Below are 21,387 nucleotides of genomic sequence, written 5' to 3' on the forward strand. Positions count from 1 at the left end.
CTTTTTCATTGATACATTGTTCAGATCTCTACTCAAATATCAGTTCCTCAGAGACCTTCCCTAGCCTCGATAAGGTCCCCTTGTTATATTGCTCTTAAATAGTGTACCATAGTTTTCCTTCATAGCACTTATCAAAATTTGTAATTAATGCTTTTTGAAATATTTTCTTTAGTGTCATCTTCTCCCCAACAGCATAGAAGCTCTGTAAGAGTAGGACCACGTGTACTCTCATTCATTTTATCCCTAGCACTCAATATAGCCCCTGGCACATGGAGGGTATTCAATAACTGCTTTTTCAAAAACTGAGTTTTTAAGGGCAGGACCTTAAGGAATGTCTTTATCTGTTGAATGAGCTCACAAAGATGAGTAATTAAAGGAGACTTGATTGGAGCAATGAGAGGATCATAACAAAGAGACTCCAACATGATAAAATACTCAAGGAAGGCACATGGTTGCTAGTATCAAATACAATGATGAGACCAAATCATACCTATATGGCAGTTAAATGGTAATCAGATTGGAGGCATGTATCTTTTCATTTCTTAAAGAATTTTTCATTTGATTCTTTAAATTCCTTCCCAGGTCATTCACGGACTAATTTCCATGTAGTAAGAGTTATGTTCACTTTCATATCTATAGAATATAGAATTTATTTTTAAAAAATTTTAGGGATGTTAGAGTTATGTCTGACAAAAGTATGAGACTGTAGAAGAAAGCACTTCAGAAACTAACACTCCAGCAAGTGGACATAAGTATTACATTATCCTCTTTCCAAAAATCTAACTTTCCAGACTCATTTTTTCAAGGTAAAATCTCTGAACATAGATACTTTCTCCAAACTTTGGCCACAGGCAACCACTCTTCACATCCTGATAACCCGTCTTCACTTGGGTCTCCTTAATGTTCTCCAAGAGAAGAATAGGCTGCTTATATCCAAGAGAAGAATAGCCTTTCTGACCTCTGTTGAATTGGAACAGGCTTAAACTATGTTTAGCAACAGAACAAAATTTGATGGGTTTTATCTTTTCAGAAAAGTTTGTTAATAATTTCCAATGTAAAAATGTAGTGGAGTTTTTAACACTTCTCATATAGGTCAGTCTTCATTTATAAATGATACAAACAGTATCATTTATTCTGAAAACTGTGTTTTAGGAGACAGGAGAAATGAGTAGGAAAGAGAGAGAAGAAATTATATAAATCTGAAATTGAGGACAGCGCAGCTAGTTCATTTTATTTATTCATGTTTCTTTATTGTTTCTCCCTGAAGAAGAAAGGAGATATGATTACCTCTTCTTCCCTTTGTATATAAATATGCAAACTAGGGCAGGCAACAATCTTCTAATTTCTCCTCTGGTGTGAGAATTATAACTACCCCAAATATGGGAGAACATTAGCAACAATTCAGTCACTCGTTAAGTCAGCAAATATTGAACATTTCTTAGCGACACAGTCTTGCCAAACCAACTCTCAAACAAATCAAGAAAGAATGAAAAACCATTTTAAACATATTGCTGTAAATTCTGTTCTTTAGCCATAACGTCTTTTATCATTTTTCCAAAATAAATCTGTAATGAGATTTTTTACAAAAATTTTTTATCAGAAATTATTAAATTTGTCTAGTTTATGTAAAATATACACATAAATGTGTAGACAGAGAGATTGCAGTACCCTCAGGTTACAGATAAAAATCTGTCTCTTACCATCCCTTAAACTTTAGAAAAATATATGGCTTTGGGGACAATGTTAATAGCATTTATATAAGGAAGAAAAATATGCTTAGATAATAAAAGTCATAGGACAAGGCTGGGTGCGGTGGCTCACGCCTGTAATCCCAGCACTTTGGGAGGCCGAGGCGGGTGGATCACGAGGTCAAGAGATCGAGACCATCCTGGTCAACATGGTGAAACCCCGTCTCTACTACAAATGCAAAAAATTAGCTGGGCATGGTGGCGCGTGCCTGTAATCCCAGCTACTCAGGAGGCTGAGGCAGGAGAATTGCCTGAACCCAGGAGGCGGAGGTTGCGGTGAGCCGAGATCGCGCCATTGCACTCCAGCCTGGGTAACGAGCGAAACTCCGTCTCAAAAAAAAAAAAAAAAGTCATAGGACAAAAATTCATCTTAAAAGAAATTTTTTACAACACCCGCACCCTCTAGCTCAAGAATTCACCACAAAACATTCACATGTGCCCCATGTTCTCATAGGTATCCCCCACGTGTGAGCTGTAAACCAATTCTTCTCTTTCACTTAGAAAGTATATTGGAGTATAATCAACTGAGAATGACATAGGAGATAACTTTGATTCTGCCCTAGTTTATTTCTTTTCAGATATACATTCTTAAAGTACAACATTTTATTTTTAGTGACAAATTACTTTTGGTGTGCACAGCTGTTGAAATTCACTGAGGGCAGCTCAATTCCCCATGAGATGGCTCAATCCTCTTTCCAAGAGCTTTGACCATTAGAAAACTCTTCCTTACTTTGAACCGAAAGGTGTCTCACTGCCTTAGATCTAATTTGTCAGGGTAAGTCTAAACCATCTTCCACATGGCAGCATTTCAGCCGTTTGAAAATAATTATCCTATGCTTAGCAAACATTTCCATTTTCTCAGAGGAGACTTGATTTTGAATCCTTGTGCCAACCAGCCTCTGGCCTCTGAATTTGCATATATTCTTCACTCATTCAGTCAAATATTATTGAAGACCTCTTTTACACCAGGTATGCTTAAGATACATCAGTCTTATTGCCAAAACAAAACATTATATTTAAGGTGTAAATTTCCACATTCTAGACCATGACTGAGTGGGTGGGGAGAAGGTAAGTGATATTTGCCTTTGTGTAAGCAGACAACTTATTAGATCTCCAAAGAATACATATGGCTTCAAACTATGTACCCTTTCTCTTTTCCCCATCCCGAGAAGATTCTGAAACATACTGTCTTAGGAAATCATGCTTTGAGGGTCACTGTAGTTAGTGATTCAATCATATTAGCTTTTTTGGAGGGAAAGTTGAATCACACTGTTAGACAGATATTGAGCATGTTGTCAACTGAAATCTTAAGTCTCTTTCAAAGGTTTTGTTGCTAAGCCAAATCTGCCCAAATACAGGACTAGTTATTTATCCCTATTAAGTTTAATTACATTATTATAACCTGCTGAGATCATTTTAGCTCTTAATTCTGTTACCTAGTTTGATAGCTCTAAAGATAGGATAGGGACCATGTCTGTTTTTATTTACTGCTGTATTTCTTGTACCACAGACAATTTTTGATTTACAATGAATGCTAGTCACACGTTTGATAAACATGCTACCCATATTTTCATTCGAACCATTTAAAAGAAGAAGCGGACCAGACAGATAGAAATATAGACCATCTCAGAGCATACCAACCACCAACTCCCTTAATGGGTACCTGATCAGCACATGTCAGGTGTGGCAATTCAACCTGTTTCTATTCTGACCCATATTGCTACTTGTACACTGTCATAAGAACATCAAGAAAGATCCAACCTTCTACCAAGCAAAAGTTCATTTATGCCATACTAGTCATATTTCCCAGATCTAATCTAGTATTCCTGTCCAAAAAGAAAAGCAAATTAGCCCTCTTAGTAAATCCATGTAGCATCCTAGTAATCACAGCATGTTCCTTTGATGTTTGTTAAAACTCATTAATTCCACCGGGCGCGGTGGCTCAAGCCTGTAATCCCAGCACTTTGGGAGGCCGAGGCGGGCGGATCACCAGGTCAAGAAATCGAAACTATCCTGGCCAACATAGTGAAACCCCGTCTCTACTAAAAATACAAAAATTAGCTGGGTGTGGTGGTGTGCGCCTGTAGTCCCAGCTACTCGGGAGGCGGAAGCAGGAGAATTGCTTGAACCCGGGAGGTGGAGGTTGCAGTGAGCCGAGATTGTGCCACTGCACTCCAGCCTGGCGCCTGGCGACAAAGCAAGACTCTGTCTCTAAAAAAAAAAAAAAAAAAAAAAACTCATTAATTCCTTTGATAAGGCATCATTGAAGTTTTCATTCAATGTTTTCATTCTATAGCAGCACAGTCCTTTTTTCAATGAATGGAAAAGCTATCAGAGCATAATATAAAGTATAAGGAAATCTTTAATATTTAGGTCTATGAAGATTAAAAGTGAGACTAGCATTTCCTTTTATTTAAACTACTCTGTGGGATAAAAGAGAATGAGAGAAGTTATAAGCGTATTTCTTCAAATAACTAAGACAATCCATGGGAGACTTTCTACGGATTATGGTAAACATGCTTGTCTATGTTAATAATGTCTATTTGTTGAGCATGTGTCATGTGCTATGCATCATGCTACCATTTTGCATTTATTAGCTCATAGTCCAACAGTCCTTCTAGGTAGGCATTATCATTTCCTTTCCAAAGACATAGTAAAAGTTAAATCATTTGCTCAGAGTCGTATCGCCGGCAGGTGGCACAGCTGGATTTCAGACCAGATCTGGTCAACACCAGAATTGTACTGTTGTGCAACATTGTATCTTTAGAGTTTGAGGAATGTATAATTTTGACATCTCTCCCATTTGCTGACAGTGATTCAAAAGTAACCTTTATAGGTTCTCCAAGTGTCATGGGATGTAATTCACCTGGGTCAGGAGGCTTGAACTCACTGTAAACAAACATCTAGATGCTCTCATATAAGTGCTTCACGCATTCTAGACTTCAAGTGACCCTTAACCATCTTACCAGTGTCCACTCTGTCTTTTCACTTCAAGGATCAGCGTTCTTGATGGAATATAAAGATGCAAAATAGGTTTCGAAAAATTCTACTTCCACTTTTTCATTCATCAACCTTAGAACAAGTCTGATCTGTGAGCCTCTTTTATTGTTTTAATTCTCTTTCTGACTGCCACTACCCAGAAAGCTCTTTTGGTTTTCAGATTATGTATATATATCTAAAAACCCACTTTGGGAGGCCGAGGCGGGTGGATCACGAGGTCAAGAGATCGAGACCATCCTGGTCAACATGGTGAAACCCCGTCTCTACTAATACAAAAAATTAGCTGGGCACGGTGGCGCGTGCCTGTAATCCCAGCTACTCAGGAGGCTGAGGCAGGAGAATTGCCTGAACCCAGGAGGCGGAGATTGCGGTGAGCCGAGATCGCGCCATTGCGCTCCAGCCTGGGTATCAAGAGCGAAACTCCGTCTCAAAAAAAAAAAAAAAAAAAAAAAAAAAAAAAAAAAAACCTTGCAAGAAAAAGTATCTTCATATCTAGTGGGATTTGGTAATTTTTCCAAACCTAGGAAAGAAATTGGCCACAACCTAAATTAAATGAAGTAACTTTAGTAGAAAAAATAGATCTAAGCAAAGTAAGTTATAATAATTAGCTTAATACCTCCTTTGAGAGTTTCCAGATTTCTTCAATGAGTGATGACAATTTCACCATTTTATCTATCCAAAAAGTTAAATTGTGTTTAGTTATTGTAAAGTGATTGATACAATGTATAATTTCCTTTCAGAGTGTGATACTTTAAAGCATGGCGTTTGAAAGGTATTTACTTGGAGTACTTGAGCCTAGTTGAGGCAAAGATACCATCACAAGCATTTGATATAAAAAAACGAAGCTCCAAGGATGAAACTGAATAAGAGCCAAAAATTGGTGGGAAAAAGGAGAAAAGCTCTCTTTGAGACTGTTGCACGGGAAGGGAAACACCAGCGAAAAAGATTTGCTTCATAAAGAAATTGTTTTACACTGGTCATAATCCCAAAGTTAGAACCAGCACCCAGATTAGTGATTAAATAACCACACTAATGCATAATCATAAATGTAGTTTTTAAAACTCAGCCATATATAAGCCAAGTAGTAGTAAGAATATCAGGACACATTGGCGATATATTAGGAATGACAATACACATTAATTTTTATCTTTGTTACTTAATTTGGCATTGCTTATTCACGTGTAAAAATAACCGCATTTATTACACTTTATATCATAAAAATCCTGAGTTGGATGTTTTACATAGCTTTAATTTAGTGTAAAGATATTAGTTCTCAACATCAAGAAACTATGTGATTTTAAATTATTCTGTAACTTTCCAAGCAGTGTTAAGATGTATAGAGAATTCAGTTATTCTTTTTATTCTTTGATAGCAGTGTTTTCTTTGATCACATATACATATATTATTTGATCTATAAATGTGTATGTATGTATGTGTTACATAAATGTGCATGTGACTAAATTAATTCCATTCTCCCTAGAATAAGGCAGGAACTAATTGACCATAATCGGACTATCCTGATCATTATCTATTAGGTTATACTCAAAGTCTTTTAACCAGTGCATTAACATGTTTTAACCAAGTTTATTGGCTTTGCCTTATAGGAATTCGTTTAACTGAAGTTTACATGTGTAGTCAGTCCTCCGTATACTCAGAAATGCTCAAACTACTTTGTGTGTAATTTTTTTTTTTTTTTCCGAGATGGAGTCTCGCTCTGTTGCCCAGGCTGGAGTGCAGTGACGAAATCTCAGCTCACTGCAGCCTCTGCCTCCAGGGTTCAAGCGATTCTCCTGCCTCAGCCTCCGGAGTAGCTGGAATTACAGGCGCACGCCACCATGCCCGGCTAATTTTTGTATTTTTAGTAGAGACTGGGTTTCACCATGTTGGTCAGGCTGGTCTCAAACTCCTGACCTCGTGATCCACCGCCTTGGCCTCCCAAAGTGCTGGGATTACAGGTGTGAGCCACCGCACCCAGCCATGTGTGAACTATTTTTATATTCTCAGAGGCAGTACTGCCTAAGGGTCTCAATCCCAGACGGGACCAAATCCCAGATCTACTACCTACTGACCTTTGAGCAAATTACTTAATTTCTCTGTGCCTCAGTTTCCTCATCTGCAAATTGGAGATAATAGTGCCTACTTCACATGTTATAAGGATTAAACTAATTAACATACATACCAGTGCCTACCACTTGATAAACCTTTGTAATTATCTGCAAAAGTCATGAGATTCTCCCAAAGGCGATGTGGAATGGCAAAATCAGTTTTTATTTCTGAAGTTATCACTATGGAGATACTGTTGGCAAGGCTTCAGCCAGTTGCTGGAGAGATTAATTTCAGCAAGATTTGTGTCAAGGAAACCAGATAAGAGGCTGCTGCAGTAATTCAGGCAAAAAAATGAAGAGGCCTGAATTATACAACAAACAGTAGTGGGAGCAGAAGCAAAAAATATTAAGGCAATATTAAATATAATACACAGGCCTTGATCACTGTTTGGCTGTGAGAGTTGAAGAATAATTCATAAAGGATTCCCAGGTTTCGGTCTAGGAGGATATTCTCTAAAACAGGATCAAGAAAAAGACTGAGTTCCAAAATCTCAAGTACCTGTATACATCCAAGAGGGGATGCCCAACAGGCAATCGGTTCACACTCCAGAAAAGCTGAATTGCAGAGATACGAAACTGAGTAAGTAGTACAGGGAACAGTTGAAGTCAAGAAAGTAGATAACATTGGATTTGCATTTATCCTCTTTTTCAATGACCAGGCAATCAAAGCCTACCTTAGGCTAGAAAACATCATCTAATGAAGTTCTGAACATTAAAGGGAAATCATATTGAAGATTTCAACCTCGAAGTTAATTGTGAAATTTGGTGCAGATGGCTAATGCTTCAAAGGTAGAAACTGTTTTCTCAGTGATTTGGGTGAAAACATGAACATGAGTCCCTGATGCTACATTTCCCATCACAGATTGAACAACTGCCAGTGATAGGCCCTTCTTTTGGCTCCTGGGGACTTAATTTCCCTAGGGAACTATTGTGGTTATTCAGCTTTAAGACCTTGTAGGAAGAATCAGTTATTTCTCTCTGGGGTCTCAGAGCAAGCAATATGTAAGTAAATAGTCACTAAGGAGAAACGAGAAATAAACAAGCCTTTAGCAAGTGTATGAACAATTGTTTAAAAAACTGGCCAAATCCTTACAAAAATTATAAATTAGACTAAGATAGCTACTCTGTCTTGGATCCTAATCAATATAACCTACATGAGAACGCATAATTCACACCAGTTTTGCTGTTCCCAACATATAGAAAAAGGTGCGTTTCACTTTATGCCAATTACTGCATGTAGTGGTTGTACAAAAGATTGTTTCAGGCAGGGAGAACTCAAAACCAGGAATGAGAATGAGAGTGCAGGCCTAGTTCTGCTAGTGCTGCGCGATCTTGGCCAAGTCTTAACGTGTAGAATGCAGATAATCTCTTTTTTGCCCTACTGTCCCAGAGTTGTGATCAAAAGAAAGCAATTAATCAAACTGCTCTTTGAAAATTATTTTTTAAATTATTTAAAGGTTGTATTATAAATACAGGCTTCCCACCATTCAGGAATAATATTTTTCACCTCAGAAGTCTCATTAGTTAAAATAATATTGCAAATATCAGTGTCTTGTTCCCAATCATAAAAATAGCCTACCACTTACTAAATGCCTAATATATGTTTCTTTGAGGTGCTCAATGGACTTGCTTTAAACATCACAACTACTTCAGTATCTAAGATACTAAGCTGTTATCCTCTTTCTAGGAAACTGAGGCTTAAAATGGTTAAGTGACTTGGCCAATGTCATGTGCCTGGTAACTATGGTTTAGCTTTTAAATCCAGTTCTCTCTGACCCTGAAGTCTATGCTGTTTCAACGATTCTGTGTTTTCAGATCCAAAACTGTATTCTGTAAAGAAGTTCAGGTGGGCAAGACTAAAATCAAACCATTATTTTTCAGTCTCACCAGCAGAGCTGAGCCAGAAAGCAGCCCAGTGAATCTGTACTCTGCACGATCTTGGTATGTTCTCTACAGTTCTCATTCCTGATCTAAATTGTGAGACAGTAAACAACTGACTGATTCAGGACTGCTAAGTCATATACACCTTTAAATATTTAGCAAAAGCAGATTTCAAAAGACACTTAAAATGTATTGCAAAATGTACAGCATTTATTCACATACAGACAAAAAGGCACAATTCTACTAAATAGTTCAACAAAAAAATACAGCTGTCCTCAACTAGTTTTATAAATACTTTCAAAAAGGGGGTAGAAATAAATACAGGATTGGGTCATGTAATATAAAATAGTCATCTCTACATATACTTTTATTTGATTTTTAACTCTTCATGCACCTTTTTTTTTTCAATTTTAGCTGAATGGACACCAAGCTAGGCACATAGTGAAAAATCCTCTGTACAAGGTTACAAATGTAATGACAAGTTTGTCCATTTCAAAATAATTAAGATTTGTACACAACACGTAAAACCCATCATTTAGATCTTGTGTTTATAACCTAACATATGACATTCCAGGCAACTTTACAAAAGTTTAACTAGCCTACATTTTGACATAATACATTAATCATAATCAAAGGTATTTCTTGGTCAGGATGCACAAGGAAAGATAAAGCTTAAAAAAAAAAAAAAAAAAAAGCAAATGGTTCCATACTAATAGAATACAAGTGGGTGTTTGGGCTGGTTGCTGCTTATGGCCACCTCATACAGAGTTCCCAGCATGACATGAAACTAACTCAACAAAGCTATCATTATACTGTCAGAGAAATCGTGCTCTATACCATTTGCATTTCAAAGCAGGAATAAAACGTGTGGGCTTTTTATTTTTGTGTGTTTTGTTTTTGTGTGGGGTTTTTTTTATATATTTTTTTGTATTGTTTTTGTTTTTTGGTTCAGCATAACTTGGAACATTTGAAAGCTTTTCAACCTAAATGTGGGGAAAAAACAGGTAAGGCATTATTTTTGCACAAAACTAGCATTCCTAATAGTGCAAATGAATCTGATACCTCTTAAAAATGGTGAGAGGTCATACACTTACTAGATTAATTTAGATTTTCTTTCTATGGCTTGACAAATTATCCCTCTATAAATTCTACTCTCACCCAGAGCTGTTGCTGTAGTCAAAAGATAACTGTAGATAAAGTCCAACCTTCTCCTGTATCCAGCAAAAGGTTTTTGCTCATATGCAAAAAAAAAAAAAAAAAAAATCTAATTTTTAAATTATGCTACAAGTGAATATACAACTTGGATTCGTAAGAACCTTCTATTATCTGTAGCAACAAGCTGATCTGGACAGCAGTCTTTCAAAACGAGCCCCATAGCTCAAAAATAGTCAATCTAAAAACCTGCGTCATTCTCTCCCGTCCCCTGAATTAGCTACTAAAATGTATTTGAAAAGTTAAGACTTGGTTTGAAAATGTTATACACACAATGGGGATGCATCAGATCTACTATTTGATCATCTGATAAAACTTGCATAGCAAGATGGAATTCAATAAGCCTTTGTTGTTGTTGACAATCATCTGGAAGACTTGAAAGTTAACTACAGAACTCAAAGCATTATTCATTAAGTTATCATAACGTCCCTGCCATATGGAAACAGATGTATAAATGAATCAGGTATCTGAATATTGGTATTAACAAACTAAGGAGTAATTTTGGGGAAGTCGGGCTTGTTCCGAATGCCCATAATTCTAAATCTCATTGCTATTTAAACTTTCCTTCCTTAAGTTGATTCACAACCACATTGAATTCCAAAAAAAATTAACAGGACCTAAACACTACCCACTGTCTTAATACATATGCACTACAGTGAGTGCAAAAACAAAACACTGTACTCAAATTTAATGCTAAATTTATTATTGCTGATAACTTACTAGTTATTGCCATTTGCAATTAGAAAGTCCAAGTTACGAATTAGAGTTTAGAACTCTGACTACAGAAAACCTATTCAAAGTTCAAGGGTACACTTCAATCTCTTTCCTGTATAACCTTGGTCAATAGTAAGAGCTTATCGCAACTTATTGCCTTTCTATTGTTTTTAAAATATAACCTATTTCGCTTTTCTCTCTTTTTTTTCTTTTTTTTTCTTTTCTTTTCCTTAAGGAATCCGTTCATGTTGGAAGCCCAGATTCCCCGACATATGCACTAGTGGTTGGCTCTGGGAAGTAAGAGTCACCAGAGTCTGGAAGTTCTTCACTTGAACTTGAGTAGCCATTATACTAGTGGAAGCCAGATGGCCAGGTATTGACAATGGCCAGGGAAATCCCAAGCTGGCTCAACAGCCAGTGGTTAGGGAAGAGAAAGGTCAAGTAGACTGATAAAAATTGTACTTCAACTGCCCTTATTCATAGATACAACTTTTCTAACAGTCTCACTCTCTACCAGTCCCATATCCACAACCTACTCACAGGCTTCAAGCAGCAGGACCTTGCTACATTTACCCTAAATCTCCACATTGCAGCAGCTCCACCCTGTCCCCTCAACTCCCCCAATAATGACCTTTTTTAAAACTCTCTTCCCTGACTGCTATATTTACACATAAATTCCCTAGTGTTACTGAAGCTTCAGAGCTGCTGCCTGTATACTATAATGTAACAAAAATAGCCTTGATGGCCAAATATAAATATGATTTCAAGATCTACCACAGTCCTAGAAAATAAGCTTTATGGGCTGTGAATGGTACCGTGAAGGTTTCTCAAGAACCGTATCTGGTTCCCTGTATTCAGGTAACCACGAGTTTGTGCTTTGGGAAGAATGCAGAGGGCTATAAAAATTCAGGAGGCTTATTTAAGCCTTGCCCTCTTTAAAATTTCTTTCATTCTTATTTTAGTGTTTAGTTCGGGTTCTAGTCTTAGCAATGTCTTACGGTTACAATCTACTCTTCTGTTTCCTCAACAAGTTGCAAATAACACAAACTTCTCACAAAAATGATTTAAAAATGACTCTGGAAAAAAAAATTTAATCTGAATTGCAAGTAAATGTGTTTGTGTAGCTCAGGATTAAAGGGTTTCTGCTTCTCCCCCCATCAGAGCTCTCCTCTAGTACACCCAATGACTAGCCCAAAGGGCTTCCGCATCATCTCTGTTGCATCAAGAAGCCAAGATGCTTCTCCTGATGATGTCTGTCCTCCTGCTGATAGTGCTGCTGGTGTGTATACACTTCTTTTCTGATGCCTCACTCTCTGAGTCACTCATTTCCACATCGGGGACATACCCGTCATTCTCATTGTCAGATTTTAATTTGCTTTTTGCCCTTTCCTTGGCTGGAACTCGGCCTAAGCCCAAATACGGGTAGTCCGAGTGCTGGTGGCAGGCCCCCTCATGGGCGTCTCCCTGCTGCTGCCGTTCCCCCTTCTTTGGAATCCGGAATCCTCCCCAGTTTTTCACTGGGCTGGCAGGTGTTGTAGGCACTTTGACTGTGGTCTGATTATAGTTTACTTTGATTAGGGAGCCATTGCACTTGGGCACGATCTCCTTCCTTGTGCCAGGTGCTGACTGCGCCACTCCAGGGGAGGTGGCAGCTCTTGTGTTGTCCAGATGCCTCTGGGACACATCTGTGGACCTGAGAGGCTTGTGACTCTGTTTAAAAGATTTGTCCTTTAAGTCTCCTTTAATGAGATCACAATGAAAACGATTGTCTCTTCTTTTCCCGTGGTCTGGCATCACCACACCATTTTTCTGTTGTGCTGATATGAGACGTGCTTCTGCAAAGGTCTTTTCCAAACCCAGAAAGTTTTCTGGGACCACCATGCCCTCCCTTCTACCACACAGGTCTGGCTGCTTCAGCAGGGTTTTGCCTTCACTTCCAGTGCTATTCTGCAAAGGATCTCGCTTATGGGGCTTTTTCAGCGAATGAACCAAGGAAGTACCCATTTGTTTTCTGAAGAACGCAGAATGCCACTTCAGGTCCTCTATCTTGGGAGCATCAGGACCCACAGAAGGACTGTTAAACAAAAGCAGGTTTTCCAGTGAGGAGGAGGAGCAGGAAGAAGAAGGCACACCTAGGAACATAGAACCACAAATAAACAAAAATTACAGCAGAAGCAAATCCAAAAGAAGAAACTTCTAGACCCTTAGTGTGGCCCAATTTATGTGAACTCCCCACCCAACAATACCATATTTACACTACCAAGTCTGTACAAATTTGGTTTTTATAGTAAAGATATGACCTTCCTTGAGAATCTGCATTTCATCTACAGATTCAGTAAGCCCCATTTTCTAAAACAGCTGAAGCTCACATAATTTTTCATAAAACTATTCCTCTTCAAATAATACATGTTCCTCCAAACAAAATAACTGATCTGATTTTCAAAGGGGACTCCATGCAGAACCCATCAGGTGCCTGATGGCTGCCTCTGCCCCCTACCTGGTTACAGAACAGCCACTGCGCCACACTACTCCACTGCTCAGTCTTCTGCCTCCCACATGAGACTGAGAGTACCCAAAAAGCAAGTTTCTCTAAAGTGTCTATACCCTCAACAGTGTTATTGTGAGGATAAATACATGTAAACATGTGAAATGAATAAAGGAAATGTTTAAAAAAATTACTGATATATCATAAGTGTTCCAAAAAATGCTCACTATTATTATGTGCAAAATACATTTGTGGGATTCAACTGAACTGTCATTCAACTTGAAGTAAATTAAATTGATGTTTTTAAATTTTTTTATGCAAATCTCAGTAAGACTAAATTCCACAGCATTACCTGGTAAAAGTTCACATTTCGTGAAATAATATTAATCCGCATCACTTGATAATGCACTCTGACATTTTCTATTATACTTTGTTTTTAATGCTTGTCATGACCCACTGAATTCATCTCACAACCCACTAATGAGTTGTTACCCCAGTGGGTGAATTCACAGCACAGTAGAGTTCATCATAAAGACCATGATTCTGCAGCAGCCTCAAGATTATCTCGAAAGAGCAAGTCTCATGTTTTCTGTCTCCCATAAGATATGAACCACCAAGAAAACAAGGTTCAGCCCCCAGGGTATGAGACAGGAGGCCATGAGAACCTAGTGCTCACCAGACACAAACACTGCAAGCAAATGAAACATAGCTAGCGACTCAACACAGAGCTGTCATGACCACAGGAGGAGGTATTTTACAACCTGCTGGTTTGGAAATGCCTGCTTTCTCAAGAATCAATCATTCGAATCAACCTTCACATCACACTGAATACATTTCTTTTACTCCATCACCTGCCATGGGAAAAGAGAATGGTAAGGAGAGGCTAGCATTTTCTGATTTCTATCTCCTTGACTGTAATCCATGTCTCTAAAGAGCCTCCAACTCATGACCCTCCCCCCATATGCACTGTTTCCACTGGACACTCTCACTCAGCCAAATGACCCTACCCACTCTCAGAATCACACAGTTTAAACCCTGGACCCTAAATGACACATAAATCATGACCATCTGCTCTACTGCAGGCATGAATAAGAACACAACTGAAGCCCTGGTCTGGAAAAAGAAAAACTAAGCACCCTAAAGGGTTGAGAGCTTTACTCAGCAGCATCCTCCAGGAAGATGAATGTTTTCAACTGATCATACCTGTGGTTCTCACCTCGGAATGAAAGGAGGATTTGTTTTCCTTTTCTGAAACAGTAGTAAGATAGTAAGACTTCTGAATGCACATCTACATTACAACTATGTTACCACAAAACAACTCCCAAACTTACTGAGTATCATTCGCTCACCCAGTAAAGACCTCAGCCATGAAATGCAAAAACCTGCGTGCAATATCCATGAGAAATAACTTGAATGAAATCAGATGAAAATGCTCTTTATGGCTTATTTTTACAGGTAATCACTCATTACATAATGACTTAAGAGTTGCAGAAAGCCCTCCAATGGCACAACTCCACAGACACAACTTGCATTAGTGATTCCAGCTCAGCATTTGCTGGCTGTAGGCTCAGTGATCTGCACCAGATAGTCTTCCAAGGGCATTAAATAGATCTCATTTATTTGTCTTCAAGTAGGAATCGTGAAGAGAGAGTTCACTTTAGAGACTCTGAATCAAACTACTTTTACACATGACACCCTACTTAGAAAATTTATTTTTAAAATCTTAACAAACCCTCAAGTTGCAGCTAATGATAAACACTTGATTCATCTGAAAAATGCTTAATCTTGGGAAGAAAATATCTAGGATATCAATAAGTTACTGCATTCAAACTATGTAACACTTCGAGAACATCATTTAAACCTCCCTAAACCTTTTATTTGTTCAGCTGACCCAACTCCCTCTAGTTGCACATAATTGGTTAGATAAACCAGAATTTGGACTTAACGCAACAGATTATAACGACTTACTTCTTGTCTCTATATTCTGTGATAATCTAGATAGAGTGACAAAAAGCCACAAATGCACAAAAACAAGAGTGTATCAACTATGATTGCACAATGCAAGCACCAAGGATGGTACTGCTATAACTTTAAAGGGTAGTCCAAGGCAGGAGAGAGGCTCACTGTCTAATGAAGTCCAGTTGAAGAGCTACCTATTCCCTGGGTCCCTAATGCTGCCTGATCCACACTCAACGGCTCTCCTTCACTGAAATCCTTATACTGCCTACTTGTGGGGACTTATGATCACAGAATGCAGTGCTAAAATACCCTTAAGAGGTCTTGATTCTAGAATAAACTTTAAGATCAATACAGAGGTTAAACAATCTGCCCAACTTGATCTTTGCCCTTGATCTCCAAGTAACTGATGTATTCTCTAGAGTAGAGGAAGTATATACCCTAGTTTTCTTTTTATGTTTGTCTAGCCCAGGGCAATATAAAATAGAAGACAATAAATTTTGGTGCTCAATCTAAGAAATATTCAACAATCCATTTACACCAAAAAAGTCTACTGTGAACATTATATAAAAATGGACTGTGTCTTAAGTACAGTCTTAAGATATATTTACCATATTTACCATGTTACAGATAGAGCCCAAGGCTGAACATAAACCTGTTAGGTATCCCCATTATATGTTTGCCAAGTACTATGGAACATATAAATCACTGTTTTATTTCCGTCAATTCCAAGAGGTAGCTTGAGAGAGAAAATTTTGCACATGAAGAAACTGGGGAGACTCAAAGACTTGCATCTGTTTGATCAATAAGCAAAGAACATAGGATTCCACCTATATTTATAGAGGGCAAATTCACAGCTTTTCCCCTTAACCATGATGCCTCAAATTAAAGACCTCCTTTAAATATGAACATGTATGCTTCTTAAATTCCTCTATAAGAAAATTAAGAAATTATTATTTCTTCCTCAACAGTGTTAAAGCTTACAAACCTCTGCCCTATACTTTCACCTACCAGGGCTTAATGCATACCTGAAACTCTTTCTTGCTCCAAGAGCTTAGTGTAAAGATTGAATATCTGTTCCTGGACTTTGCACACGGACCGTTTAATCTTTTCCCTGCGGGTCACCATGTAAGTGAGGTTCCGAACCTAGAATGTAGAGAATAAAGATTCTAAGTAAGCAATACAGTATATAACAGTACTTTGGTGCTTTTTAAATTTCTTTGCCTAAGAGAAATTACTCCTACTAGGGCCTTGACAGATATTTGAAATCAATATGTACTTTGAACATTTTATCCAATCTCTAATCTCCTTTTGGGCAGATAAGGATTCCACATCTACCCCTTAACATAGGCAGCAGCAACACTGAAGAGGGTTAGGGACACAGAAGTGGGAGGGACACCTAGAGAACTCATACAGAAGTCCTGCCTCCACCACACCTAACCCATCCCGGCACAGAGGCAAGTCAAAACTTGCGACCTCTTAGACTTTGCTTTTTAATGCATCAATATCTTCTGTCACTTGGATGGCCAACGGCTTTAGAGCAATTCAGAAGCCACTTCTGCACTTCGAGTATCTACTGAAGGCTGAACTAGGTAAACATGGGGCCAAGGGTCATCAGAGTGGAACCCCCTGCACCAGAACCACTGGAAGACCAAATGGTTACCAAGAATCCTAGTAAATGTCTTTTGTCAACTGCACACTGGACTCACTGAAATGCCTGGAGCTAGCAGGTAGCTTATGTGTTGCTATGAGGTGTGCGAATGCCTAGGAAACTTCCAACTTTGCCAATGATTTGCTGGTTGGACATCTCCAGTCCAGCAGTTCTCTGTGTCATCACTTGAAAAACTGGTATTTCCCCTCTCCTGGTTTGTTTTTAACTGAAAAGACCCAGTGCTAAGAGTTGGCTCTACTTCCTATCTGATGTGCGACTGCTTTGGATCACGTAACCCTAACCCATGCTCAGTAACCAATATTTAGATTTGTTCTTCATCTGTCATCACTTAATACACAAAATTTAAAGAATTTGTCTCTAAACTCCCTTAATCCTTCAGTCCTAAAATCGTCTACTGGTCAACCTGACTAGATTACATAGGCCTGAAAACACAGATGTCAGACACAGCACGCCAAATACACAATGAAACCCTTCTTCGGGAATATATGGACAAGACCTCCTAAGCCATCTCAGTGGCAGGAGTGAAAAGCAACCACATTTCCCATTAGCTCCTACAGGCATGCCTTCACTTCCCTAAAAAATCCCATTATCAGCAAACTCTTTGCCACATTTATAGTTTTTTTCCCCATAAACTCAACAAAGTAGTATCACCCTACTTTTAAGTGGAAAAAGTCCAAAGGTCACCAACCTTTTCTTTTGGCAGTGAGGACAGCAACAAGCATCAACAAACCTTGTGAAGACACACAAGATTTTGTACCCTGGTGTAAAGCGTCAGTATAGACTAAACCCTAACAATTGCAGTTGTGCTCAAGGCACTCATTTGCAAGAGGATATGAAGCATTGAGAGAGATAGAATACAGCCTTTCACATTTGCATGGCAGTAAAAATCTCCTGGCCTAAAAAGGAAAATGCCAAGTCAGGCTTCTCCTCCCCCTAATCAATTCACTTTCAGGATCTTCCCATCTTTATTTCTGTATCAATCCCTTATAGTACTATTTCCTGTCTTAAATTATTTTAAAATTAAAGAATTGAGAATAAAAACACTCCCTGTCTGATGGTAAATATTACATGGGTGTCAATCAGCCTAGTTAAGGTAGTCTCTTCCCTTCTCTGGCAGCTGCACACCCTCACACCAAGAAGCAGGTGTCCTTTATACAAATTCTGACCAACTTGGGAATGGAAGTGGCTAACAGACTACTCTCTTTGATAATATGGTTCTACCCAGGGGAGATTAAGAGTGAAGCTCAAGAATGAGGGATCAGACCTAGATCCATAGTAGATTCAAAACTTCTAGGAAACAGAATTGCTTTTACATTAACAAGGAATCTGACTACTGTAAATAAAAAATGGAAACAAATTCTGACATCTTAAGAGCAGACAGGTTGCTCTCTGAATATTCAAATCAGATGTGTAATAGAGATACTTGCATCTTCCTTACTTGAAATTATCCTTGAAAATAGAAAATAAGGAAGCCAGGGAATTTTAACTTTGTATATTATTCAAATTTAATTTTGGTAGCTTTGACCACACTGGCTGCTAAGTAGAAAAATCCCACTCCTATTCTTCATGATCTGATGGGAAATATCTAATGTAAACCCAAAACACAAAGACCATGGTTGTCCATCAGAACAAATCAGCCCCCGACTAACTAGACTAACTACACTTTAGAGTAGTGAGGACTCTAACTAAACCTGACTCTCTTATTATGCATAAAGCTCCCTACAGGACAACTCTCAGCCACCTCCACCTGCAGAGCTGGACTGATGCTCTTCCATCCTCAAAACACATCCAGCTTGTCCCTTCCTGCACCAGCTCCACCATGCTCCCTCCCCTGCTTTATCTTCTCCCAACTGTCCTCAAGGAGGCATCTGAAAAAAACACTTAAACCATCTCCAGGTGCACTCTCATAGCACCTTAAACCTGATCATCACTTTCCCCTAAAGCAGTGTTCCCAAACAGAAATGTGGGTACCCACAAAACAGAATCACCCTTTGGAAGTGGGTTCCATGAATTTGCATTCCTGTTTCCGGGTCAGGGCAACACCCGAAGGACCACTGCTCTTAAGAAATCAAAAAGTGGTTTCAGTGTTCTCTTGAATCCAAAACTGTTTGCAACACTGAAGTTGAACACGCCTTTTGTTCAGGGGACACTGTAGCCTCTACCCCATTTTCAAAGGTGACCATTCCAGAATGACTAGACGACTGTCCCCCAGGACTTGACCATTTTCCGTAACACTAGCCAGAGTGCAGAGGTAGCCTGTCTTTATCTGAGTAAGTCCTAATTTGCTGAACTCACGTTTACTGCATCTTTCAGGGAAAAGGAATGAGAGTGAAGTGACAGGCTTGGGAATTTGACATGGCTACCAACATCAGCAACTGTGTCTTCTTAAAGTTGTGGACTCCCAAGCCCTCCTGAAATCTACTCCTGTCACCTAACTTCCAGATCCAGAACTGGTGCCCATTGTGCAATGCCGTGAGGTGTGTGTTTGCAGGAAAGAGCAGTCACCATAATCACTCAGTTGTCTCAGTTTTCTAATGATGGCTACTCATTTGTCAGTCTCGGAATGATCATATGCCTTGATTGTAGTCACATGTATTAAATGATTTTTGAGGATCTGCTATAAACTGATATTGTGTGAAATAAACAGAAAACTAACTTACTTGAGAAAAAAGTTGGTAGTAATTTTTTATTGTCACCCCTGCCCTGATACACTTACTGTTGATAATTACAAATAACTGTGCAACTCTCTGAGCATGGCAAAGATTTCAATTTTTTAACGCCTCCACCAACACAGGCATCATGGCAAATTTGGGGTAGCACATATTTTTCATTACAATAAGCCACTTTCAAACTGAGTCTAAGGATAGGTGCAGTGGCTCCTGCCTGTAATCCCAACACTCTGGGAAGCCAAGGCAGGTGGATCACTTGAGGTTAGGAGTTCAAGACCAGCCTGACCAACATGGTGAAACTCTGTATTTACTAAAAATACAAAAATTAGCCAGGCGTGGTGGCATACACCTGTAGTCCCAGCTACTCATGAGGCTGAGGCAGGAGAATCACTTGAACCCGGGAGGTGGAGGCTGCAATGAGCGGAGATCACCACTGCACTCCAGCCTGGGCAACAAAGCAAAACTCCATCTCAAAAAAATAAACTGAATCCAAATTCCCTAAAGTTCCTTAGGCTTTTTAATAAAGGGAATGTAAGTAATGCCACACACACATATACAAATCCTGATTTATTCCCTGTTTCTCATACATCATTGGCATTGTTCTACTTAAACAGTGACAGTGATGACTCCAAAAAAATGTTTAGATTTAGAAGTGCATGTTAATCTGAGTAACTTAAGTACAGAAAAGAGTTAGTACACCACAAGCATTTTCTACACTTTTATTTTGTGGTGATTGTGAGACACACACAGTCCAAACAATAGACTTCTTGTCCTCCCCTCCCAACAACTATCTGACTCCATAGCTCATGCACCCCAATTACAGCAGGTGTCGGGCTGGCATAAAGACTTCTCACCAGGATTCCAGTTTATCCTTCTCAATCTTTTTCTCATCTCTTAACAAAAATGCCACACATACATGTGTTTATGAGAGGCAAAGTCTTACTTACACTCACCACCAGGGGGCGTATGGGAGCACAAAAGCCTCACAAACCTGCTCCAGGCTCCTGCCTCCTCCAGGGCTCGAATCCGCAGCCTTCCCAGGAATCCTAACCTGGTCTGGGAAGGGGCATCGCAAATATGCTGGCACTCGGTCATGTACTAAAAGGAGCTCTAATGCTCACTTTAAAAGACTTTCACTTCTACATCGTCTCTAACAGGGCCACGCAGGTCTCCATGAGATCGGGCTTTTTTGGTTCAGTACTTTCCGACTCTCCCTGTTCTTTGCCCGCACTCCCATTTCAAATCATCTATGAGTCAGAGTCTCTCCCAGGCAGGTTAATCACTCCCCACTAATAAGTGAGCAGCTTGGGGGAGATGTGTTAACTGTTTCAGGCCACTTGGGTACCTCTCAGTGCAGACTGCTTCAGGCCAGAAACCCTCGCTCCCATCTCTTTCACACTAATGAATTTAATCAGTAGCCAGCAGCCAGGAGAGTTGATGTAGAAGATGCTCTAAGAGCATCCCCAATTAGCAAGCCTCAGCCAGAAACTACCTACAGGGAACAGGAGACCCTAGGGGGAGGCAGCCCACTCCTCGTTATTCCTGTAGCAGGAAGGGAAGTCCAGCCGGGACTCCAGAGGTGATGGAAAGTGGGGGAGGCACAAAAGCAGCCAACAGCGGAAGGAAGTGCTGAGGCTAAGCAGCCAACAGCCACGACATTCCTCAATCTCAGTGTGACAACACATCTGTAGTGTGCTGAGCATGACTGGGGCTCCTCAGATCTGACACTCCTGTGTGCCAGGAATCCCACCCAAACTCACACACAGACACACAACAGAGACATGGATGGACAAAGGACACATACACACTTGCACATACACACACACACAACCTCAGTGATGACCTAGCACCTCACTGCCAGGAGTATCTTCTGTAACAGATATGCATGTGTACATACAGCTCATGCACACACATCAGCACCCACTGCCTGCTTTGCTTCGTGACA

The 21,387-nt window shown here is 39.4% G+C and overlaps 2 protein-coding genes across 11 annotated transcripts in view; one reads left to right on the top strand and one right to left on the bottom strand.

The window, feature by feature from the left end:
* The window catches only part of SCLT1 (sodium channel and clathrin linker 1), a 223,477-nt gene extending 204,045 nt beyond the window's left edge, over positions 1–19,432 (top strand). The window contains exons 21-24 of one of the 5 annotated variants that reach the window (XR_010345381.1): positions 8,735–8,794; positions 9,687–9,738; positions 10,896–11,033; positions 19,087–19,432. Coding sequence is in view for 1 of the 5 variants with exons in the window: in XM_064383880.1 (XP_064239950.1) it covers positions 8,735–8,752 (18 nt within the window). In the remaining 4 variants the exon portion in view is untranslated. Of the gene's footprint in view, positions 1–8,734; positions 8,795–9,686; positions 11,117–11,821; positions 13,458–19,086 lie in introns of those variants that run through there. The other 4 variants (XR_001110682.3, XR_010345382.1, XR_001110683.3 and 1 more) reach the window with 4 other exon arrangements.
* Positions 8,923–21,387, bottom strand: part of JADE1 (jade family PHD finger 1) — a 65,748-nt gene continuing 53,283 nt past the window's right edge. For all 6 annotated transcript variants that reach the window (XM_012472994.2, XM_012472993.2, XM_012472996.2 and 3 more), the window contains 2 exons: positions 16,130–16,247; positions 8,923–12,792 (listed from right to left, as the gene is read on the bottom strand). In XM_012472994.2, coding sequence (XP_012328417.1) covers positions 11,882–12,792; positions 16,130–16,247 — 1,029 coding nt within the window. In that variant the 3' untranslated portion in view covers positions 8,923–11,881. The remainder of the gene's footprint in view (positions 12,793–16,129; positions 16,248–21,387) is intronic.

The sequence above is a fragment of the Aotus nancymaae genome, unplaced genomic scaffold, assembly GCF_030222135.1.
Source record: "Aotus nancymaae isolate 86718 unplaced genomic scaffold, 86718_ANA_hifiasm-v0.15.2.pri h1tg000033l, whole genome shotgun sequence".
NCBI classification, from domain to species: Eukaryota; Metazoa; Chordata; class Mammalia; order Primates; family Aotidae; genus Aotus; species Aotus nancymaae.